Source organism: Camelus bactrianus, chromosome 4, assembly GCF_048773025.1.
Source record: "Camelus bactrianus isolate YW-2024 breed Bactrian camel chromosome 4, ASM4877302v1, whole genome shotgun sequence".
Taxonomy (NCBI): domain Eukaryota; kingdom Metazoa; phylum Chordata; class Mammalia; order Artiodactyla; family Camelidae; genus Camelus; species Camelus bactrianus.
Genome location: NC_133542.1, coordinates 67,029,149 through 67,048,327, shown reverse-complemented (window position 1 = coordinate 67,048,327; position 19,179 = coordinate 67,029,149). Strand labels below are relative to the sequence as shown.

The 19,179-nt window shown below is 38.3% G+C and overlaps 2 protein-coding genes across 9 annotated transcripts; both read left to right on the top strand.

Annotated features, from left to right (window-relative positions):
• Positions 1-30: 30 nt before the first annotated feature.
• On the top strand, positions 31-12,564 carry ZBTB26 (zinc finger and BTB domain containing 26). 7 transcript variants are annotated; one of them, XM_045517575.2, is made up of 2 exons: positions 31-171; positions 8,159-12,564. In XM_045517575.2, exon 2 carries the CDS (start codon positions 8,169-8,171, stop codon positions 9,492-9,494), a length of 1,326 nt encoding a protein of 441 aa, XP_045373531.1. In that variant the 5' UTR covers positions 31-171; positions 8,159-8,168; the 3' UTR covers positions 9,495-12,564. The 7 variants fall into 7 exon arrangements, with proteins under 7 accessions (XP_045373531.1, XP_010954465.1, XP_045373529.1 ...); XM_010956163.3 differs by having other exon boundaries at positions 41-167; XM_045517573.2 differs by having other exon boundaries at positions 50-199.
• Positions 12,565-12,705: 141 nt separating this feature from the next.
• ZBTB6 (zinc finger and BTB domain containing 6) lies at positions 12,706-18,779 on the top strand. Of its 2 annotated transcripts, none has more exons than XM_010956164.3 (2): positions 12,706-13,592; positions 14,748-18,779. In XM_010956164.3, the coding sequence occupies exon 2, from the start codon at positions 14,757-14,759 to the stop codon at positions 16,026-16,028; it is 1,272 nt and encodes a 423-aa protein (XP_010954466.1). In that variant the 5' UTR covers positions 12,706-13,592; positions 14,748-14,756; the 3' UTR covers positions 16,029-18,779. The 2 variants fall into 2 exon arrangements, with proteins under 2 accessions (XP_010954466.1, XP_045373532.1); XM_045517576.2 differs by lacking the exon at positions 12,706-13,592 and adding an exon at positions 13,603-13,916.
• The last annotated feature ends 400 nt before the right edge of the window (positions 18,780-19,179 follow it).

Here is a 19,179-nt window from a genome sequence, read left to right as displayed (position 1 = left end):
GCGGAGAGGACCATGGGACCTGGAAGTTGTCTTTGTCCGGCGAGGGCTGCCCTTCCGGTTCCGTTGGGTCCCCCTTTGGCTCGGGTTCCCTGCCCCTCCCCCTTCCCGGAGCCCCGAGGGGCCGGAGCTCCTGGCGGTGCCGGATCCTGACGGTGGCCTTTCCCCGGGTCTGTAAGTGCGGAGGCGGCCGGAGCGCCGGGTAGGGGTACGAGGTCTCTCAAAATGGAGCCCCCTTGGGGCCCTGGATTGGCCGGGACCTGCACTGGGATGGGGGCCGAGGGTCTGGCCTAGGCCCGGGGGAACTTAAGGAGCCCTTGGCCCAACCCATGCTGTGCCCCGCCCCTTTCCCTCCCCAGTGTCTGGAGTGGGGAGCCTTAAGGATGCCCCAGGGACCTCCTACTGAGACCCCAGCCGAGGGCCCTGCAGTTGGCTTGAATGCTCCACTCTGGCATCTTATAGGAAGCTGGGCCATGGCAAGGCCTCAGTGCCAGACCGCGAGAATCACTATGAGTGCTAACCTAGGTTACCCTTTTGCTACAGCACCTTCTATGTTTCTGGCGCCGTGTCAGACACTGGGGTTTTGTAAGATATTGTTCCAATTTTCAGGGTCAAGTTTGGGAGCCAGATAAAAACAAGTAAGTGCTCCTACGTTATATATATATGTCATCTATGTATGAACTGTCCAAGGGGCAGTTGCTGGGAAGGCTGAAGAAAGAAAGTCATGTCTGAATTATACTTCTTGGACAAGATAAGGTGGAGAAGAGCTTTTCCTGCAGGAGGAACAGATGTAATGCTCTGAAGGAATGACTGAGCATAACTTGTGTGGGAAGAGGAGGAAGGAGAAACAGGGCTATTGTGCAAAGGAGATACGAAGCTGGGGAAGTAAACCGAGATGAAAGGTTTAATCCCTAAAGGAGGTGAGCACTTTTTGAAGAGTTTTGAGCAGGAGGCTGAAATGGTCAGATTTGCATTTTAGAAAGCCATTTTGTTCTGGAGATCAGCCTATAGAATAGGAATTTCTATTAACTGATTGTGGACTCTTAGCTAATGTCTAAATGCTCTTATTGGAGATCCTTTTGAAAGATTAATGGGACCAGCCTAGTGAGAGGTAATGAAATCCTGAAGTGGAGTTATGACAGTGTTATTGGAGAGAAGGCAAGTATGCTGTAGCGAATGGTGTCAAGATTCTGTAATAAATTGGATGTTTAGGGTGAAAGAAGTATCAAAGCTGATACCTAGGTTTTAGGCCTGTGGTATTTGAAAAATGTTAATGCCATTATCAGCATCAAAACCATAAACTTAGTGTAGATTACAAATTCATTTTTTGGATATGTTAAATTAAAGGCCTAATGGGATAGCCACATAGAACTGTCCAGTATAGAGTTGGAAATGCAATCTGCAGTTCAGCCTAAATGCTGTGGCTAGAGGTAGAGATTTGAATCATCATAGAACATAGAGGTAGAAGCCATGAGAACAGTTGGCATCAGGAAGAGGTTATTGAAAAAAGAAGGGAATATTTGGGGGGAATGGTTGCATTTACCAAAAAGAAAGAGGAATTAGAGCTAATGGTAGTTGGTGTAGTAGCAGAAATGGAATTACATGATATAAGAATACAGGGTTCCAACAGCCAAGAAGACCCAGAAGTCAAAAGAAGAGAATACCAAGAAGTGTCATTTGGGACAATTGATGCAGAGCATTTGGGAAATGGGGGGGGGGGGGGAAGATTGCATGTCTTTATCAAGAGATCATGAGTAACTTTTTACAAAGCAATTTTAGTAAAGTGATGAGGTGATAGTCTATGAAATAATGGAGACCTCAAGTTGTTTGGTGTTAAATGGGAATGAAAAAAGGCCACATGTGAAGGATTGCACAAAGAAAATGGACAAGATTTATTTGTTTACTTACCTAACAAATGCTTGTAGAGCACAGTTCCAGGCACTGTTCTAAGTTCTTTTAAAAATTAACTTAATTTTAAAATTTAATTTACTTTAAAGTTAATTTCCCATAACAACTTCTATGAAGTTATATTATTATTTAACAGATGGGAAAACTGAAGCACAGAAGAGGTTAAGTAACTTGCCAAGGTCACAAAGCTAGTAAGTGGTTGAGCAGGGTTTTGATTCCAGGAAATATGGCTCCAGAATCCATGGTTTTACCTACTGCACTAAGCAGTGACTGAATATGGGGGTAAAAGAATGGGAAATTTTTAAGCAAAGATAGACTCATTGGTAAAAAACGGAGAGGCTTGGAAGGAGATCCAGATTGAGAAGAAGGTAAGTAATGTATTTATGTTTGTGTTATGTATTTGTTTTTTATTTCTTTTCTTCTGTCTTAGATCTTTTTCCAATCTGTGCCATTTTAGGTCAGTTTCATTCACAATTAGGTCAAATTATGTCACACTTTAATCTATTACTGATTATCTATAATCATGTCTCCTCTTCAGTTTCAGACCTGTGTCCAGCTAGGTAGTAGATCTTCCCTTTGATGTCATGTAGGCTCCCCTGGTTAAACATTTCAAGACCCAACCCATGATCATCCCCTCCAATATTCCCTAGCTTATTTAATGACGCTCTGTCAAAGAGATCCTGTGACTCAAACCAATTATCTTGGAGTCATTTGATTGTACATCTCTTGTTCCCCACTTTGCTCACCAAGTCCATCAGTTCTTTGTTTGAAATGTCTGTAGAATCTGTTTCTTCTCTCCATCCATATTTTTGTTGTCTCTGTTCAGACCCTCATCATTTCTATCTTGATTTGTTAAATTAAGAGCATACTAACAGCTTTCCTTGCCTTCGCATCCACTGTCCTCAGAGCCATTCTCTGTAAGTTTTTATTTTTGACTTACTGAGTTTTAGACAGTGCAAGAATTTAGATATTATGCATTTCAAGTGATAGAGTAGTAGCCCAGGAAAGTGTTTTTGATTAGCTTGAATTGAGGGTAAGTTTGGTTAAGATTAGCCATGAGGATGGGGATTTAGGAATTTTTTTAAATAGAGGAGGTAAAAAACATTGAGAAACCAGACAGGCTTTCTGAGGAAGTAAGCCTTGACCGAATAGCAAAAAATCAAGGAGTAAGATTTGAAGAATATATTTACCTTTACACAATTTAGTGAACCCTTGAGGAACAGACCAGCAAAAGAATGGTGGAAAACTGAACCCAGAAGTTAAGTAACTTGTCCACTTCTGTACAGTAGTTTAAAATGAATGAACTAGATCTATTATTTATTCAACATAAATAGCCCTCAAAAGCAATAAATGGAAAAGGAAAGTTCCAAGACAGTATGTGTAGTTTATATGTCAGATATGTAATTTTATTTTGTATTTTCTATGGCTAGGCATATAGAAGTGTTATTTTTAAAATGGGTTGGGGAGGGAGAGTCATGAAGGAACAAACTTAGAACAAACTGAGTACTGAGTGGAAAGAGGTTGGGAAAGGGGAGTTCTACTTTACCTATAATCAAAAAGTTTCCAGGAAGAATATACTTCTGTAATTTTACTTACAGTTATAACTAAAACAAAAGAGTGAGAACTTGGAGAATGCAGTGTCATGAAAGTTACCCAAAAGAAAAAATGATTGAGGTTTATAGAAAGAAAGACTGTAGTATGTTACAACCCCTTTGAAAAACAGTATATGGTATTAATGAAAGACAAAGATTTCCAAGTAGTTGTGAATCCTAAGTTGAAAGATAAAGGCATTTTTATGAGGTAGATGAGGAAATAGACTGACACATAGCTTGGGGGTTTATTACACAAAACAGACAAATTTTCCTTGTCAGTATTATTAGAGGCATTTGAGATAAGGAACATGGATATTTTCTTGCTGCCCATTTTGCAGCAATGAACATTGTTCAACCTAGAATATATTCACTGATCATTTTTGGTTACTCCTGTTTGAAAAGAGTGAAATTTTCAAACTAGCTGGAACATTTTTTTACAGAAATAATTATGGAAGAATTGTGTAACTATGAACAAAGAGAAAGTGATCTGAAGTGAGACTATTCCTGTTTCATTGATGTTTAAGAAATAGGTCATTTAAAAGTTACTAGAACTCGGCAGTATTCAGGCTTAATCATGGTAACCTAGACAACAGAAGATAAGGACCTGAACCATGCCAATGATAGTAAGAATATAGAGAGAATTTGGAAATCATTCTGAGGAAAGAATGAGCAGAATGTGGTGGCCAAGTCTCTATTCTTCCTGATTAGTTATTTGCTTTCTTTCAGTTACTGGAAGCTCTGCTATAATCTAGAATTATGTGAGTGATTTTTATGACAATTATGAATAATTGCTATTATACTTACAAGGTAAATACAGTTGGGGATTCTGAAAATCAAATATATTCATTATTTTTATGGGGTTTTTTTGTAAATGACATTGTTTCATTCTACAAAAATAAATACACAAAAGATAGAAAAATAATATAAAGTTAAAGTAGGCAAGAAAGGAAGGTAAAACAAGGATAATACATAAATGGCTTACTGTTAAAGTCCTCTAGATTTGACTTTAAATTTGGCTTTAAGTTGTACTTTTTGTTTTTAAACATAAACATTTTATTGAAGCATAACTAAACATACAAAAACATATCAATCATAAGTGTACAGCTGAATGGATATGAGCAGAAAATCTGAACAGTTACCCAGTTAACATCCATAAGATAAAACTTCAGCTAGCTTAGTTATTTCATACATGAATTTTGGCATCATGCAGCTTGAGCACACATTCTGTTTCTCACAGTTAACACATTATGCCTCTCTTAAATTGAGCAAGTTATTTATGTTCACCAAGCTTGAGTTTTCTTAGAGGCAAAATGGAGATGATAATACCTACCTTACAGAGATTTTGAGAATTAAATCGCTCAATTTAGGTAAAACACTTACTCAGCAAGGATTCAGTAAAGATTAGCTATCATTTCTCTTATTTTTTAAATAAAATCTAACCGTTCATATGAAACAATTTTTCCTTTTTACTTTGAGATTTTTTTTAAAGTTAAAAAAAAAAAACTTAGTTTAAAATTTGGTTTTTTGTTGTCAAAACTATTTTGGAAACAAACTCCAGAAAGAAATTTTTCCCAAGACACTCAAAAGAGGATATCATGATATTGAAGAGCATCTTTACCATAGCTCAATAATAATTCCATAGTGAACATTAAGAGTTAATTATGGCTTTTGTTGAATGAGCTGTGTGAAAAATAACAGTTGGTTTGCCCTCAACTAACAGTCTGTTGGAAAGAGAAACTAGTGACAGGAAACAATTAAGGGATAAACTGTGTGGCCTGGAGATAAGAATTTATCAAAGGGAGACAATAGAGTGGACTGACACATAAGGGAAAACTTCTTAAAATAAACAGTTTCCTCTTAGACTAAAGCAGGCAAATCATGCACTTTCCTAAGATACCTGTTTGCTCCCGTTGGTAAGTTTCTTGAGACTGATGAATAGGAAGTAAATGAAGCTCCAACTCCTATCTTTGGAGCTTCATGGAACAATGTATCCCTGAGGATTGTGGTCTAAAGCACTTCGACCATTGTCATACTGTACATGGAAGAAATTAATGCTCATTTTGGGGTGTAAGTAGGAAAATACTAATCTGAGGGTAGATTTAGGACAAGCTAAACTCTAAGAAAGGATTCCCCTTTTGTTTGGCTTGAAACAACAGTCATTTATATAATTTCTAGTTATAACTTGGGACATTCACCATTTCCAGAATGAATATGTTAAGCTACCATAATTGCTAAAACTGACCAGTGATAATACAGTTTTACCACTTTCTTTACTGATATATTCCCTGCATCTTCTAGATTTTTCCTTTTTATTTGATAAATCACCATCTTTTCCCTGATAATTACATTTGCTTCTCTACATCCCTCCCCTCCCTTCTGTACACTCAGAATGCCATTCAAGGGAAAAGTTTATAATTTATGTATAAATATATTTTAATATACTTGTGGTATACCAACTCCCCCTCCTAAATTTCACCTCTCTTTCAGTAATTTCATTCAGCTGAACTCCTAAGTTTAGAACCTTTATATGTTCCCTTTTTTCATTTTCTGTCTCCAGTCATCAAGTTTTTTCAAATTTCTTTTGTTATTTTTCCTTGCTTCTTATTCTCATTTCATTCCTTTCTAGGCGCTCATGGCCTCAGACCTGTAATGCATATGCAGATACTGAGCTGGTCTTAACAGCAGTTCTTCCTTCTTACTATCAAGTGAATCTTAATGGTTCAGCCAAGGCAAACTGAGCACCTGCCTTATGTTTAGTACAATATTGAATCGAAGAGATTTTGGCCAATAATGTGGCTGCATTAAGTAGAATCTGAAGCAAAAGGAAAAAGCGTTTTGCCCTAGAAGATGCGGGTACCCAGCATCAGCCCCGTTGAAGATGATGGAGATGACTCCCTCTAATGCCACGAAGCTTGCAGTTCAGAGAGGAAAGGACAAGTATTTAATAACGTATTTTGAGTGTTAAGATAGAAGTACTAGGCTGTAGGTCCAGTAGAGACAACTGTTGTAACCTAAGGGGTTAGGGAAGGACCCTAAGAAGAAATAAAGGAGTCAGAATTGGCAAGGAGTCATGTTCTGGACTAAGGAAATAACTGTGCTAAGGCTTGGAGTCAATAGAATGTTATCATAAAGTAGGCAATGAGCAATATGGATAAGACCTGGATACTGCCTTCATGAACTGGTGTTCTGTGAGCCTTTGTAAGTCAGTGTTATAGAAGATCAAATTATAAGATTGGGTTTCAGGGGCCAGATGTGGCTAGGAACACCTGGCTGTCCCATGTGATTGTCAACTATGGAGATGATGAATACACAAAGTTTGAGGTGAATTTATTGATGCACTGAGATTGTAGAGCTAATTCTCAGGGGTAGACCTGGTTTACCTACTTGATCTCACAGAAAACTGGTATTTAGACAGGGTGCCAGTTTATTATTTTAACAATGACTGGTGGACTGGAATTATCATGTTGACATGGCTAATTCTTCCTTCCCTATAGAGTGACACATGGGAAGCTGAGTTATCAGAAAATCATTTGGAGAGTATGGAATCAGAACATGGGGACTTTCTCCAAAGGAATTGCTACATGAAGGGGCAAATACGCAGTTTTGGCAAAGATACCTTCTCCGTGGTTGAATGGGTTATGCCAGTGTTTACCTTAATTATTGTTAAATTTACTTAATCAGTTTATATTCAAGAGGTTAGTCTTCATCCAGGAGACAACAAGAGGTCACAGAAGGATTTTAGGCAGGCGTTGGGTATAATCATATCTGTGTTTTTTGAAAGATGACATGTGGTGTAGAAGTTTGATTAGAGATAGTAGAAGCTGTAACCAACAAACATTTGTGACTCCGTTCCAGCAGTCCAGTTGATGAGTAATGATGGGATAAAGGGATAAAGAAGAAAGAATAGAATCCAGTAGGGATTAGTCAGGTATACCTTCCTCCTACTCAGATTCCCAGCAAGTGGCTTACCTGGTTTTTCTAAAGCAAATATTTTATTTACTTCAGGTATCAAGAAATATTTCTTGAGAAAGAGTTTAGATTTGTCTAAAATACACAGGATAAAGACCTATGCCTTTGACATTGTTCAAAGGTTGTCTCTTTCGGCATGTGACTTTCATTTTATTGCAGGAATACTTGTGTGAGTAAGTTTACATCAGTTGAAACAGAAGAGGGTTTACCCAGGAATGGGGCAAGCAATGTCACTGCAGTTCTTTAAAATACAAAGCAAAGGAAAAGAGTGTTTTGCCTACAAAGCAGCAGGTTCACAGGGTCATGCAAAATAAAATACTTATTTTATGATTACTTGTTGGGATGTTTTAGGTTGAAACCCAATAGAATTCTCATTTGAGAAGTGAAAAATGCTCTTGAAGTAACTCGAGCGCTGTTCTTGTATTAAGCATCTTAAAAAGTTGAATGAATGCCAAGGTGTATACACTGATACAGATCCACTCCTGAGGTGCAATTGACACTTGATGTTGGTAAGGAGTAATTCTGAACAGCCTTTGAAATCTGTTATACTAGCTTCCCCTTTCAGGGAAAATTTCATTCAGTTACATATAAAGAGGTATGAGAACACAAATTTGTTTTTGGAAGGAAAATCCAGGTTTTCTTAATTGTTTGAATTTTCTTAAATTCATCCTTTTTACATTTCTGTTCTTTAGGTCTGCCAAAATGTCTGAAAGATCAGATCTCCTTCACTTCAAGTTTGAAAATTATGGAGATTCAATGTTACAAAAAATGAACAAATTAAGAGAAGAGAATAAATTTTGTGATGTTACAGTTCTCATAGATGATATTGAGGTGCAGGGGCATAAAATTGTGTTTGCTGCAGGTTCCCCCTTCTTAAGAGACCAGTTTTTACTGAACGATTCCAGAGAGGTGAAAATCTCCATATTACAGAGTTCCGAAGTGGGGAGACAATTGCTCTTATCCTGTTATAGTGGTGTGCTGGAATTCCCTGAGATGGAACTGGTAAATTACTTGACTGCTGCGAGTTTTCTTCAGATGAGCCACATTGTAGAACGGTGCACGCAGGCCTTGTGGAAGTTTATAAAGCCAAAACAACCAATGGATAGTAAAGAGGGATGTGAACCACAGAGTGCTTCTCCCCAGTCAAAAGAACATCAGGGAGATGCCAGAGGCTCCCCAAAGCAGGACTCACCTTGTATTCATCCATCTGAAGACAGTATGGATATGGAGGACAGTGATATTCAGATTGTTAAGGTAGAATCTATTGGGGATGTATCAGAGGTTAGAAGTAAAAAAGATCAGAACCAGTTTATTTCTTCTGAACCCACTGCTTTACATTCATCAGAGCCCCAGCACTCTCTGATAAATTCAACTGTGGAAAACAGAGTAAGTGAAATAGAACAGAACCATCTCCACAATTATGCCCTCTCCTACACAGGCAGTGATAACATCATCATGGCCTCAAAAGATGTCTTTGGGCCTAATATTCGAGGTGTAGACAAAGGCCTACAGTGGCATCACCAATGCCCAAAGTGTACCAGGGTGTTTCGCCACCTGGAGAACTACGCCAACCACTTAAAAATGCACAAACTCTTTATGTGTCTACTCTGCGGCAAGACTTTTACTCAGAAAGGCAACCTTCATCGACACATGCGTGTGCATGCCGGCATTAAACCTTTCCAGTGTAAAATCTGTGGGAAAACCTTTTCTCAGAAGTGTTCCTTACAGGATCATCTTAACCTTCACAGTGGAGATAAGCCCCATAAGTGTAACTATTGTGACATGGTTTTTGCACATAAGCCAGTTTTGAGGAAACACCTTAAACAGCTGCATGGCAAAAACAGCTTTGATAATGCCAATGAAAGAAATGTGCAAGACCTCACAGTGGATTTTGATTCTTTTGCATGTACAACAGTCTCAGACTCTAAAGGGTGTCAGCCACAGCCTGATGCAACGCAGGTGCTGGATGCAGGTAAACTGGCCCAAGCTGTCCTGAACTTAAGGAATGATAGTACTTGTGTAAATTGAGTAGGGGCTTTATGCTCACAACTAGAACTGACTGAAAACGTGGCAATAGTCTGAGTCTTTTTAGGAGTGATTTTGCTAGTTTAACTTCTCCAAAGCCTCTGTGCCAGTTGTAGGGGTGAGTCAAAGCACTAACAGACCAGGCAACTTGCCACTTGGAGTGGTCTTGCCTTCCTTTTGTCCTCTCCCATGTTCTGTTTTGAATTATTTATCCTGTGATATCTGTTTTCCTTTCCCAAGGAGAGTATTCCATTTGTCTACCTAACATTGACTTATGTCTTAGACTGACACTATTTTAGGCTTTCCACTGGGCACATTCTGAAGGTACCAACAAATCAATAACATTACCTGCACTCCACTAATAGATGCAAAGAGAAATGAATAATATTTTTCTTTGGCAGAAAAGAGGCTGAGATACAAGGTGATACTACCATTGGCCTGAATATGTAATAGAACTTCTGGTTGCCTATCGATAATTCACCTATGTCTGATAAATGAATGAATCTGCTTCCTACAATTTGTATTTGTTTTGGAGCTGGCTGTAAAGAAGTATTTTGGTTTGTTCTGTACTCTTTTCAACAGCATATGGTCCAATTTCATGTCTTGAGAATCATTCACGTAGACCAGAGTACAATTATTGAGCACCTACTACTGTTGCAGATAGTTAGGAATCACCATGAGGACCATAATCAACAAAAGATAGAATACAGTTATACACCAGTACTATTTGGGAGGTCTTCCCCAAAAGATGCCAAATGCTTGTAATTAACGTGTAGCTTACTTGTTGATGCTTTTGAAGTTGGGATTGCTCCAAGCACACTTAAAATGTGCTAATGTATAATGGTCTCTCTAAAAAGGGGTTATTTGGGAGTCAGTCTCTGGAGTTTGTTTTAGAAGATAGCCATCAGTAATGTGAGTTTGGCCTTCAGAGTTTGTCCAGTGTATTGCAGTAGTCTCTGAATTTTCATTTCCTTGTGTACCTTAATTTCTAAAATGGATGAAAAAAGTGGGTCACAGAATGAGCAATCAGGTTTTTACATTTAGATATTCCTGTAGAAATATACAGTCCCCCTTGCCATGTTTGATAACTTGCTAATACAAAGTTGATCTTCTGATATGGAAAAACAAAACCACTGTTTTTCCTAAAGCACATATTATAGCTCAGAAATAAAATTTTGAGTCTTACTAGTTTCTGACCCATGAGTTAGATTTAGGCAATAGGAGTGTTTGAGTCCTTAGAGAATCTTAAGAGTTCATTTAGTCCACCTCTCTTTTTTAAGTTGGAGGTATCCAAAGCCCAAAGAGGTGGCCTGGCCAAAGTTGGCCAAAGTAGTTAAGTAACTAAATATGAGCTAATGTCTCCTCACTTCTTCTCACTGTCCCTTGACTTAAAAAGATTTAGTACATGATCAAGAATACCTTAGCAAAAAGCTCCTAGTTTGTGCTTCCCCTTTGTGAATCCCTGTTTGCTTAGAGACAGCCTGGATTTTGCAAACAAAATATCACAGAAGGATTTATTTTTGTAAATTAATTTTTGGTTAGAATGAATATTACATTCTTCCTAAGCAAGTGACTGATTTGCTGGGTATTGGTTAGGAAGGGAAAGGACAAGTAAGAATAATGTGAGAAGGATCCAAATGTGAAACTGATTTTTGTCTGGAAACAGTGTTTATTTAGTTTCATCAGGATTGTCTTTTCTTTTTTTGGTTTTTTTTTTTTGTTTGTTTGTTTGTTTGTTTTTTGTTTTTGAGCTATGAGAGTCCATGTACAGAAAAACCAAAAATTAGGTTTAACTTGAGTAGGAATTCTTGATGCATTTATGTGTGAATCTGATTTGAAGTATAATTTCTACCTTTTGTTAAAAGATTTAAAATGAGAATAAAATTGAGTGATAAGACTAATAGGTATCTTATACCTAATGTCACTCATTATATGGTCTAAAGATGCTGCCTAGCATTCTGGTTTTTATATGATCCAGCCAAAGAGTACCAATTCTATGCAACCATGAGACACTAACATGTTAACCAGTGTTTTGCTATTTTTTTCTCTAAACGTCATTTTATCACAGGGAAATTTCAAGTTGGAGTGCTTCCTTTACTTAACATTCATGCCCTGTTTTTGTTACCGGTTTGAAGACTAAAAGGCATGGATTCAAATAAGATTGGTCTCTTTGGTTGGAGACTAGTTCTGGATTCATTCAGTCATTCAGGAAACATTTATTGAGCACCTGCTGTTACCAGGCACTATGCTAGATACTGAGGATATGGAGGTAAGATGTCTGTGGTCCCTGCCCTCACAGACCTTACAGTCTCATGTGGTCTTAGTGAGATGAGGTGTCAGTTTGATTTTACCCTAGGAATAATAAAGGAAACTGTCTTGCTTTCTTTGATCATTTAAAATCAGCAACTTGATGGTTTTGTATCAGTAAAATGTCTAGTTCTCACCTTTTGCAACTGCAAACCACTGAAGTGGTTAACAGTCACCCCCATTTCTTCACTGGAGAGGTTTCTGTTTCTGTGAGACATTTTCTTAATTTACTTGATTTTTCTCCTTTTTTATTGATACATGTTTCTTAGATTGCATTGCAAAGTGGTCAAGTTACTGATATCAAATACATTTTACAGTATTTGATAGGGGAAGATGACTTTCAAAACTAGTCATATTCTTATAGAGGAGGAAGACCTTTTGAAACTTTAGACATTCAGTATTTGTATTTTATGGATCCCCAGGATAACAAGGAGAGAGGGCTCTCTTTACCATAGTTTGGTTTAAAAATTTTACTGTGTCATGGTTATTTATTTATTATTTAATATTAAAGACAAACTCCAAACTGAAGTGGCTCTGAGGTAAATCAGATGTGGTTTTAATTTGTTTCAGTTTGTTTATTAGAAGATCTATAAATGGAGGGTGACCAGTGTCACTACTTCTAAAATCTTGTCCTAAACAAACAACCCAGAACATTTTATTTCAGCTGGTGAATAGCTGTTCTAAATCTGTTGTATGTTAGACATACTATGAACTACCTCTTCACTTATTATGGGGAAGTTTCCTTAATAAAAGTGTGACAATTAAAGCTCTGGTGTCAGCTGTTTATTTTCTCTCCCCTCCTGCTTCCCTTTCCAATTGCTTGAATTTGAATACAGGAATGCTTTCTTCACTCCAATTCTTTAAAACGCATATTAATCAAGCACGCCGAGTTTGGCTTCTGAAGCAAATCTGGGCCAACCAGAGAAGTGTTACTAGGGTCAGTTACTTCCTCGTGTACTGTTGACTGAGGAGGTAGAGCAACTGCTTTTAAGAATTAGTTCAGACATTCCATAGCGCTAGACTTCGGGAATGCAAAGATCAGTAAGTCACTGACCTAAATACCTCCGCCTAGATGGGACACAGATTTGAATACAGGTATGGTAATTGCTGTAATGAAGGCAGCCAAAGTCTTCCCCCAGTGGGAGTCAACTAACTAAAGGACAGCTCAGGATTTATGAACGAGATTTTGAAGGATAAGTGGGAGGACGGGTAGGGAATGTTGGAGGAAACGGGTGGGCCAACGGTTTAGATACAAGGCCTGGGCTTGCCAGGGAACTGAGCGGGAAGGGGGCGCGGGAAGGAAGAGACAAGTTGAGGGGTGAGGTAAGATCCAGAGGTTGGGGCCACAACCTGATCGGGCATTAGCTAGGCAAATTCCTCCGCCACCTTTTACATTGTATATGCCCGGGTAAGGAGAGGACCCAGTCTCTAATTATCCCGGAGGGCCTCCCAGGGGTCTCGGAGCTGGGTACTCCGACAGACGCACTGTACCCCAACTTCACAATCCGTTTGCGGTTCGGATGTTGAGGAGAACTCACGGAGGGGATGGCTCAAGTGCCGAAAATGGGACGGAAGAGATGGAATTTGCCGGAATTCGGGTGCCTTTCTGTCATTTCAGGCGCGGGGGGAATGAGGAAGGGAGACTGTCCCAGGATGTCCTTCCGGGACGCCCAGCCCGCCCCAAAGAGGAATAAAGCTAGTTGACACCGGATGTGTTTCCTCCCAGGCTAACCCCACCTTCCGGCCTGGGCCGCCGCCGCTGCCTCGGAAAGCTGGGCTCTGGCTTCTGAGTCGGTGAGTGAGCGCGATGGAGACTCGGGCAGGTGGGGAAGCCCGAGGACGAGGAAGGGTAGGGCGGCGAGGCGCGGCCCAGGAGTTGGCTAGACTGGTACTGCCGGCACCGAGCCCAAGGGCTTGGTTCTGGCAGCTTGGCTCGGGAAGACCTGCCTGGCGAACTGGAGGATCTCTCAAGGCCACCTGGGATCCAGATTCACTTCAACAGATATCCTCTCAGCTGCCTCTGCTCTGTTTCTGGACCTGGGCTTGCTGCAGGAACTCAGATAAACCAGGCTCCATTTCGTGGTGTTCTGGGCGCAGCTGACTCCGTCCGGGAGACAGGTGGAGGGGTCACTGAAGTCTTATTTCATTTGAGCCTTAAGTCAGATCACTAGCTGGAAAAAGGAACTGGAAGCTCGAATGTAACATGTGCAAATGTGCAAAGGTGTATTGGGCCTTCTTGTCTGGGCATTGGTGAAAATCTAGATATCTTAGAAGCTTCAGTGTAAAAGAGGAAAGATAAAGCCATAAAGGTGGAGAAGGCCAAATTTCTCGTATTTGCTAAGAAGGTTAGGCTGTCCTGGAGGTAGACAAGAACAATGGAGGATTTAAAACAGAAGAGAAAAAGAATTTTTTTTTTCCTAAGTTTTAAAAGATGTTAACCTGGTGGCACTTAGAAGGAGGAGGTAGTTTGGAATATAGGAGAGAGTGGTATCAAAGAGACCTGCTAGAAGACTGCAATGGTGCAGGTGAACAGAGAGGACCTGCAGTAGTGATGAGGACTCGAAGTTTGGAGATTACATTAAGGTTTCTAACTTAGGAAGCTATATTAAGTCAGCTTAGTAGTGGGCATTGACATTGTCCTTGACCACAAAGCACATGAAATTTAGCCAAGGAGGAAAACAGAAACTGTTGAGTACAACTCAATGTAATAAGTGCTGGAACAAAAACAAAACAAAACAAAGAGTGCCGCAATTGAAAACTGCATTTTATTTTTCTGGGTTTTGAGATGGTTACGTAGGGGTTTATACTTAGCACCCAGATTAGATTTTGAGTTGTCTCTTACCCAATTAAGGTTTGGGATTTTTTTTTTTTTTTTGATTGTTGTTACTATCACAATGTAGGAAAGCATTCCCTATACTTACATCAATGTTTATGTTTTATTTTACTTAGATTGTGACCATGGCTGCTGAGTCTGAAATTCTGCACTTCCAGTTTGAACAGCAAGGAGATTTAGTCTTGCAGAAAATGAATCTTTTGAGACAGCAGAATTTATTTTGCGATGTGTCAATTTATATTAATGACACTGAGTTCCAGGGGCATAAGGTGATTTTAGCTGCTTGCTCCACTTTCATGAGAGATCAGTTTTTACTCACACAGTCAAAACATGTCAGAATCACCATCTTGCAGAGTGCAGAAGTTGGCAGAAAATTGTTGCTCTCTTGCTATACTGGAGCACTTGAAGTTAAGAGGAAAGAGCTTTTGAAATATTTGACTGCTGCTAGTTACCTTCAGATGGTTCACATTGTAGAAAAGTGCACAGAAGCTTTGTCAAAGTATCTGGAAATTGATCTTTCTATGAAAAATAGCAGTCAGCATGCTGACTTGTGTCAATCCTCTGATCCAGATGTTAAGAATGAAGAAGAAAATTCAGATAAAGACTGTGAAATAATTGAAATTTCAGAAGATAGTTCTGTAAATATAGATTTCCCTGTTAAAGAAGAGGAAAGCAGTGCTTTACAGTCTACAGTAGAGAGCTTGACATCAGAGAGAAACGAAATGAGGTCACCAGAGCTGTCTTCAGTAGACCCAGGTTTTAAAGACAATGAAATTCGTATCCTCCATGTGGAATCTATCAGTGATGGAGGTGTAGAAAATGAGAAGTTTTCACAGCCTTGTACCTCTTCAAAAGCAAGCATGTATTTTTCTGAAACACAGCATTCACTGATCAATTCTACAGTTGAGAGCAGAGTGGCCGAAGTTCCTGGGAATCAAGATCAGAGCTTATTTTGTGAGAATACTGAAGGAAGTCATGGGACAGTGAATGAGATCCAAAGTCTAGAGGATGCGTATTCACTGAGGCACCAGTGCCCCCGGTGTCCTCGTGGGTTTCTTCATGTTGAAAACTATCTGCGCCACCTTAAGATGCATAAACTGTTCTTGTGCTTACAGTGTGGGAAAACATTTACGCAGAAGAAAAATCTCAACCGCCATATTCGAGGGCACATGGGCATACGGCCCTTTCAGTGTACTGTGTGCTTGAAGACATTTACTGCTAAAAGCACACTTCAGGACCACCTGAACATACACAGTGGGGATCGGCCGTACAAATGCCACTGTTGTGATATGGATTTCAAGCACAAATCTGCCCTCAAAAAGCACTTAACCTCTGTCCATGGCAGAAGCAGTGGTGAAAAACTACCCAGGCATGATCTTGAAAGGCAAAATCTATAATCAGAATCATACCTTGCTATGTGAGCCTTATATCATACTGTTACACAAGTCTCTATAGAAATGCAGCATTTGTAATATCGCATTTCCACCCCCATCTTTGGGTCTTATTTTTGGTCTACCTACACATGTTATTCTTTCTGAACTTGTACTACCAGTTCCAAAGTGTGGGAGACGTGGTAAAGCTGATGGGATGCTGTCTCGTCTCATACATTATGTAAAAGTCCCAGTGATATACCTAGAGAAACAATGTTCCTCTTAAATATTCTTGATTCTGGTGACAGAGGAGATCCAGCGGTATTTCCAGATTCTAAGCTTGAGACTGTAGATAACTGATATAAGTGTAAAATCCAACTATACGGTGACTCTAATAAATTAGGATAATGGGAAGAAGATAAATTTCAAAACATACTGTTATCCATTATTATTCACTTTAAGAACAGAACTAGTGAACTTTTTTTTTAACCAACTATTGGATTCTAAACTAAACACTAAGGTATCTATTGTTTTAAACTATAAAGGAACACAATTGAGATTCACTTGGGAGTAGCAGAATTTCCTTATACATGAGCTAATATTCCTTTAAATAGTATTTCCATGAGTTGTTAATATATGTATTTTAGAAATGATTACTTTGGCCTAGGTTTCTTGATTTTACTTAGTACAATTGCATTTAATAATTTTGTGGCCAGTAAAATTATACTGTTGGCATGGAGCTCTAAGATATTTGTTCCATTTCCTTTTTGAAATTAGTTTTATTTTGTTAGTTGACATATAGTAAAACTGATCTTTGGTTTTGGTGTACAGTTCTATGAATTTTAACACATGTACAGATTTATGCAGCCACCACTGCAATCAGGATATAGAACATTCCATCACCCTCCCGAACTCCTTTATTCTGCCCCTTTGTAGTCAACTCTTCCTCCTAGCCTTAAACCCTGGCAACAGTCCTCCATCACTATTTTACCTTTTCTGAAATACCGTAAATGGAATCTTACAGTATGTTCCCTTTTGAGATGCTTTTTTTCACTTAGCATAATGCCTTTGAGATTCATCCATGTTGTGTGTATCAGTAGTTCATTCCTTTCTTTATCTTGGATTGGCAATACCAGTGTTTCTTGCTGTCACTGGATGAACAGTTTAAACATGGGGAGCAGCTATTCATGTTCTCTTAATTAATAACTTTTCATTTTTATTAATGCAATTTTCATTTACTGTGTATTGACAAAAACCCAACCCTCCCTAGAGTTTTAGTCTATATTTCCAGAAATGTGCCAAAAGTAAAACCATGACCATGTGGCTATTTTACTTAGAGTGATAGTTCAGATTGTGGATGAGCCATTGCTCTCTTACTATTCCCATCCACGTGTAACACAAAACATTCTTTGTTGTTATAACAAAGATTAAAATATTTTGTCAGGCAAATCGTATTTTCTAAAAAACAGGAACTACTTTTGGTAAAAAAAAAAAAAGCCTGACTGAATACAGCTTTCAAGATGTTCTATTCCTCCTCTAGTCACCTCAGCTTTATTTAGAATTTATGCTATGTTTAGTTTATGTTGAAGCCCTTCCATATTTTAAAATGTAATATACTTTGTATCATTTATTTGAATTTTGTGATGAATCCCATGTTGATTGTTAGAAATATTAAATATCCTTTTGGTGATACTTTGTGAAAAATATATTCTGTATAGATTTTTAACTCTGGGAGAGATTTTAAAGAATCCAGCTCTCATATTTGGTAAGAAAACCAGCTTCATAACTCCCGGGTTACTAGTTACTGACATTGGGTAGGTCACTTCTCCTTGAGCTTTTCTTAAATTTGTATAAAATAACAGCTTTGATCTTGATAATTTTTAAGGTCATTTCCTGGTCTAAAATGTTATTTTCTATTTAAATCTTCCTGAGTTCCTAAGGACAGAGAAGAGGGGAAAGCAAGTGAGGAGAATTTTGTGTTTTTATGAATGTTGCAATTTGAGTACTCCTTTGAAGACAGAATTTTTCTAAGTTAAAGTGTTTTTCTTCCACTGAGAACAGTGATGGCACAGTGCTCAATTTTCTTTCCCATTTGACACATGATTAGCCATTGGTGGGCATGAGAACATTTCCCTTCCAGAAATAGTTTGTGATTGAAGTACTTTTCTTATTTTTGCTTCCTAGGATGAAATTTTATGGGGGAGGGATGAGGATGGGAGGGGAGAGTAAAAGAATAGTAATAAATTTTTTTGAGGAATTGATATCTATCTTTGATGTTTGAAAAAATTATGATTGTACTATGTTTATGTTTTATGTATGCCTTGTAAGATTCTTGTGAAATATTTTGTAAGCACTTTGAGATTTTTGCTTGGGGGTGGTGTTTTGTGAAAATGATGATTGTTATTTATTATTATTTATTCCTGTTCAGTAGCACAGAGTGATCTCAAAACATTCCTAGGAGAGTGTGTTGTTTGCATGCTGTGTCTAAACAATTTCAGGAAAATGAAATCTTTTAAAAAATGCAGGTATGGCAAAGTAAATTGTTGAATTTATTCACTTAAAACATTCACTTTTAGTTGTTTGTGTTTCTGGTATGATGGGGAAAAAATGCAGTATGCTTCACTTCAGCCTTTTCATTTATTGGATTTATGTATAAAAAAGGTCTTGGAAAGGCAGTTGTTACTTTGGTGTAAGAGAAAAATCCTTGCCCTTTTTCCCTGGATGTAACTATCCTGTATGTTTACATAAATAATAATAAACTGGAGATGGGGATGGAGAGCTTTGTGTTTTGTCTATATCTGTGAATTTTAAAGAAGGAAACAATTATTCCTGGCTATTCATTTAAACATTTGTTCAAATTTTACAGAGTCATTACAATATTTACCTGTATTAAACGTTAGGTATACAGACAAAAATCTCTATTCTCATCAAACTGTCATGAGACAGTAAACAAGTTAAATCAACGTACTATGTCAGATTTTGAAAACAGTGTTGGAGACAATAACGTAGAGATAGGTAGTACCAGGGAAGGAGAATTGGAATTCAAATTTTAAATGTGATCAGGTCACCTTTGAAAAGTCTTATATTATCACATTCTACTGTCCAGTGGAATGGAAATATAGGTGTATGTGTATATATATGTGTGTGTGTGTGTGTGTGTGTGTGTATACACCTATCA

Bases quoted from the DNA above. Each gene is read 5' to 3' on its own strand.
- ZBTB6 (XM_010956164.3), top strand. From the start codon at position 14,757: ATGGCTGCTGAGTCTGAAATTCTGCACTTCCAGTTTGAACAGCAAGGA.
- ZBTB26 (XM_045517575.2), top strand. From the start codon at position 8,169: ATGTCTGAAAGATCAGATCTCCTTCACTTCAAGTTTGAAAATTATGGA.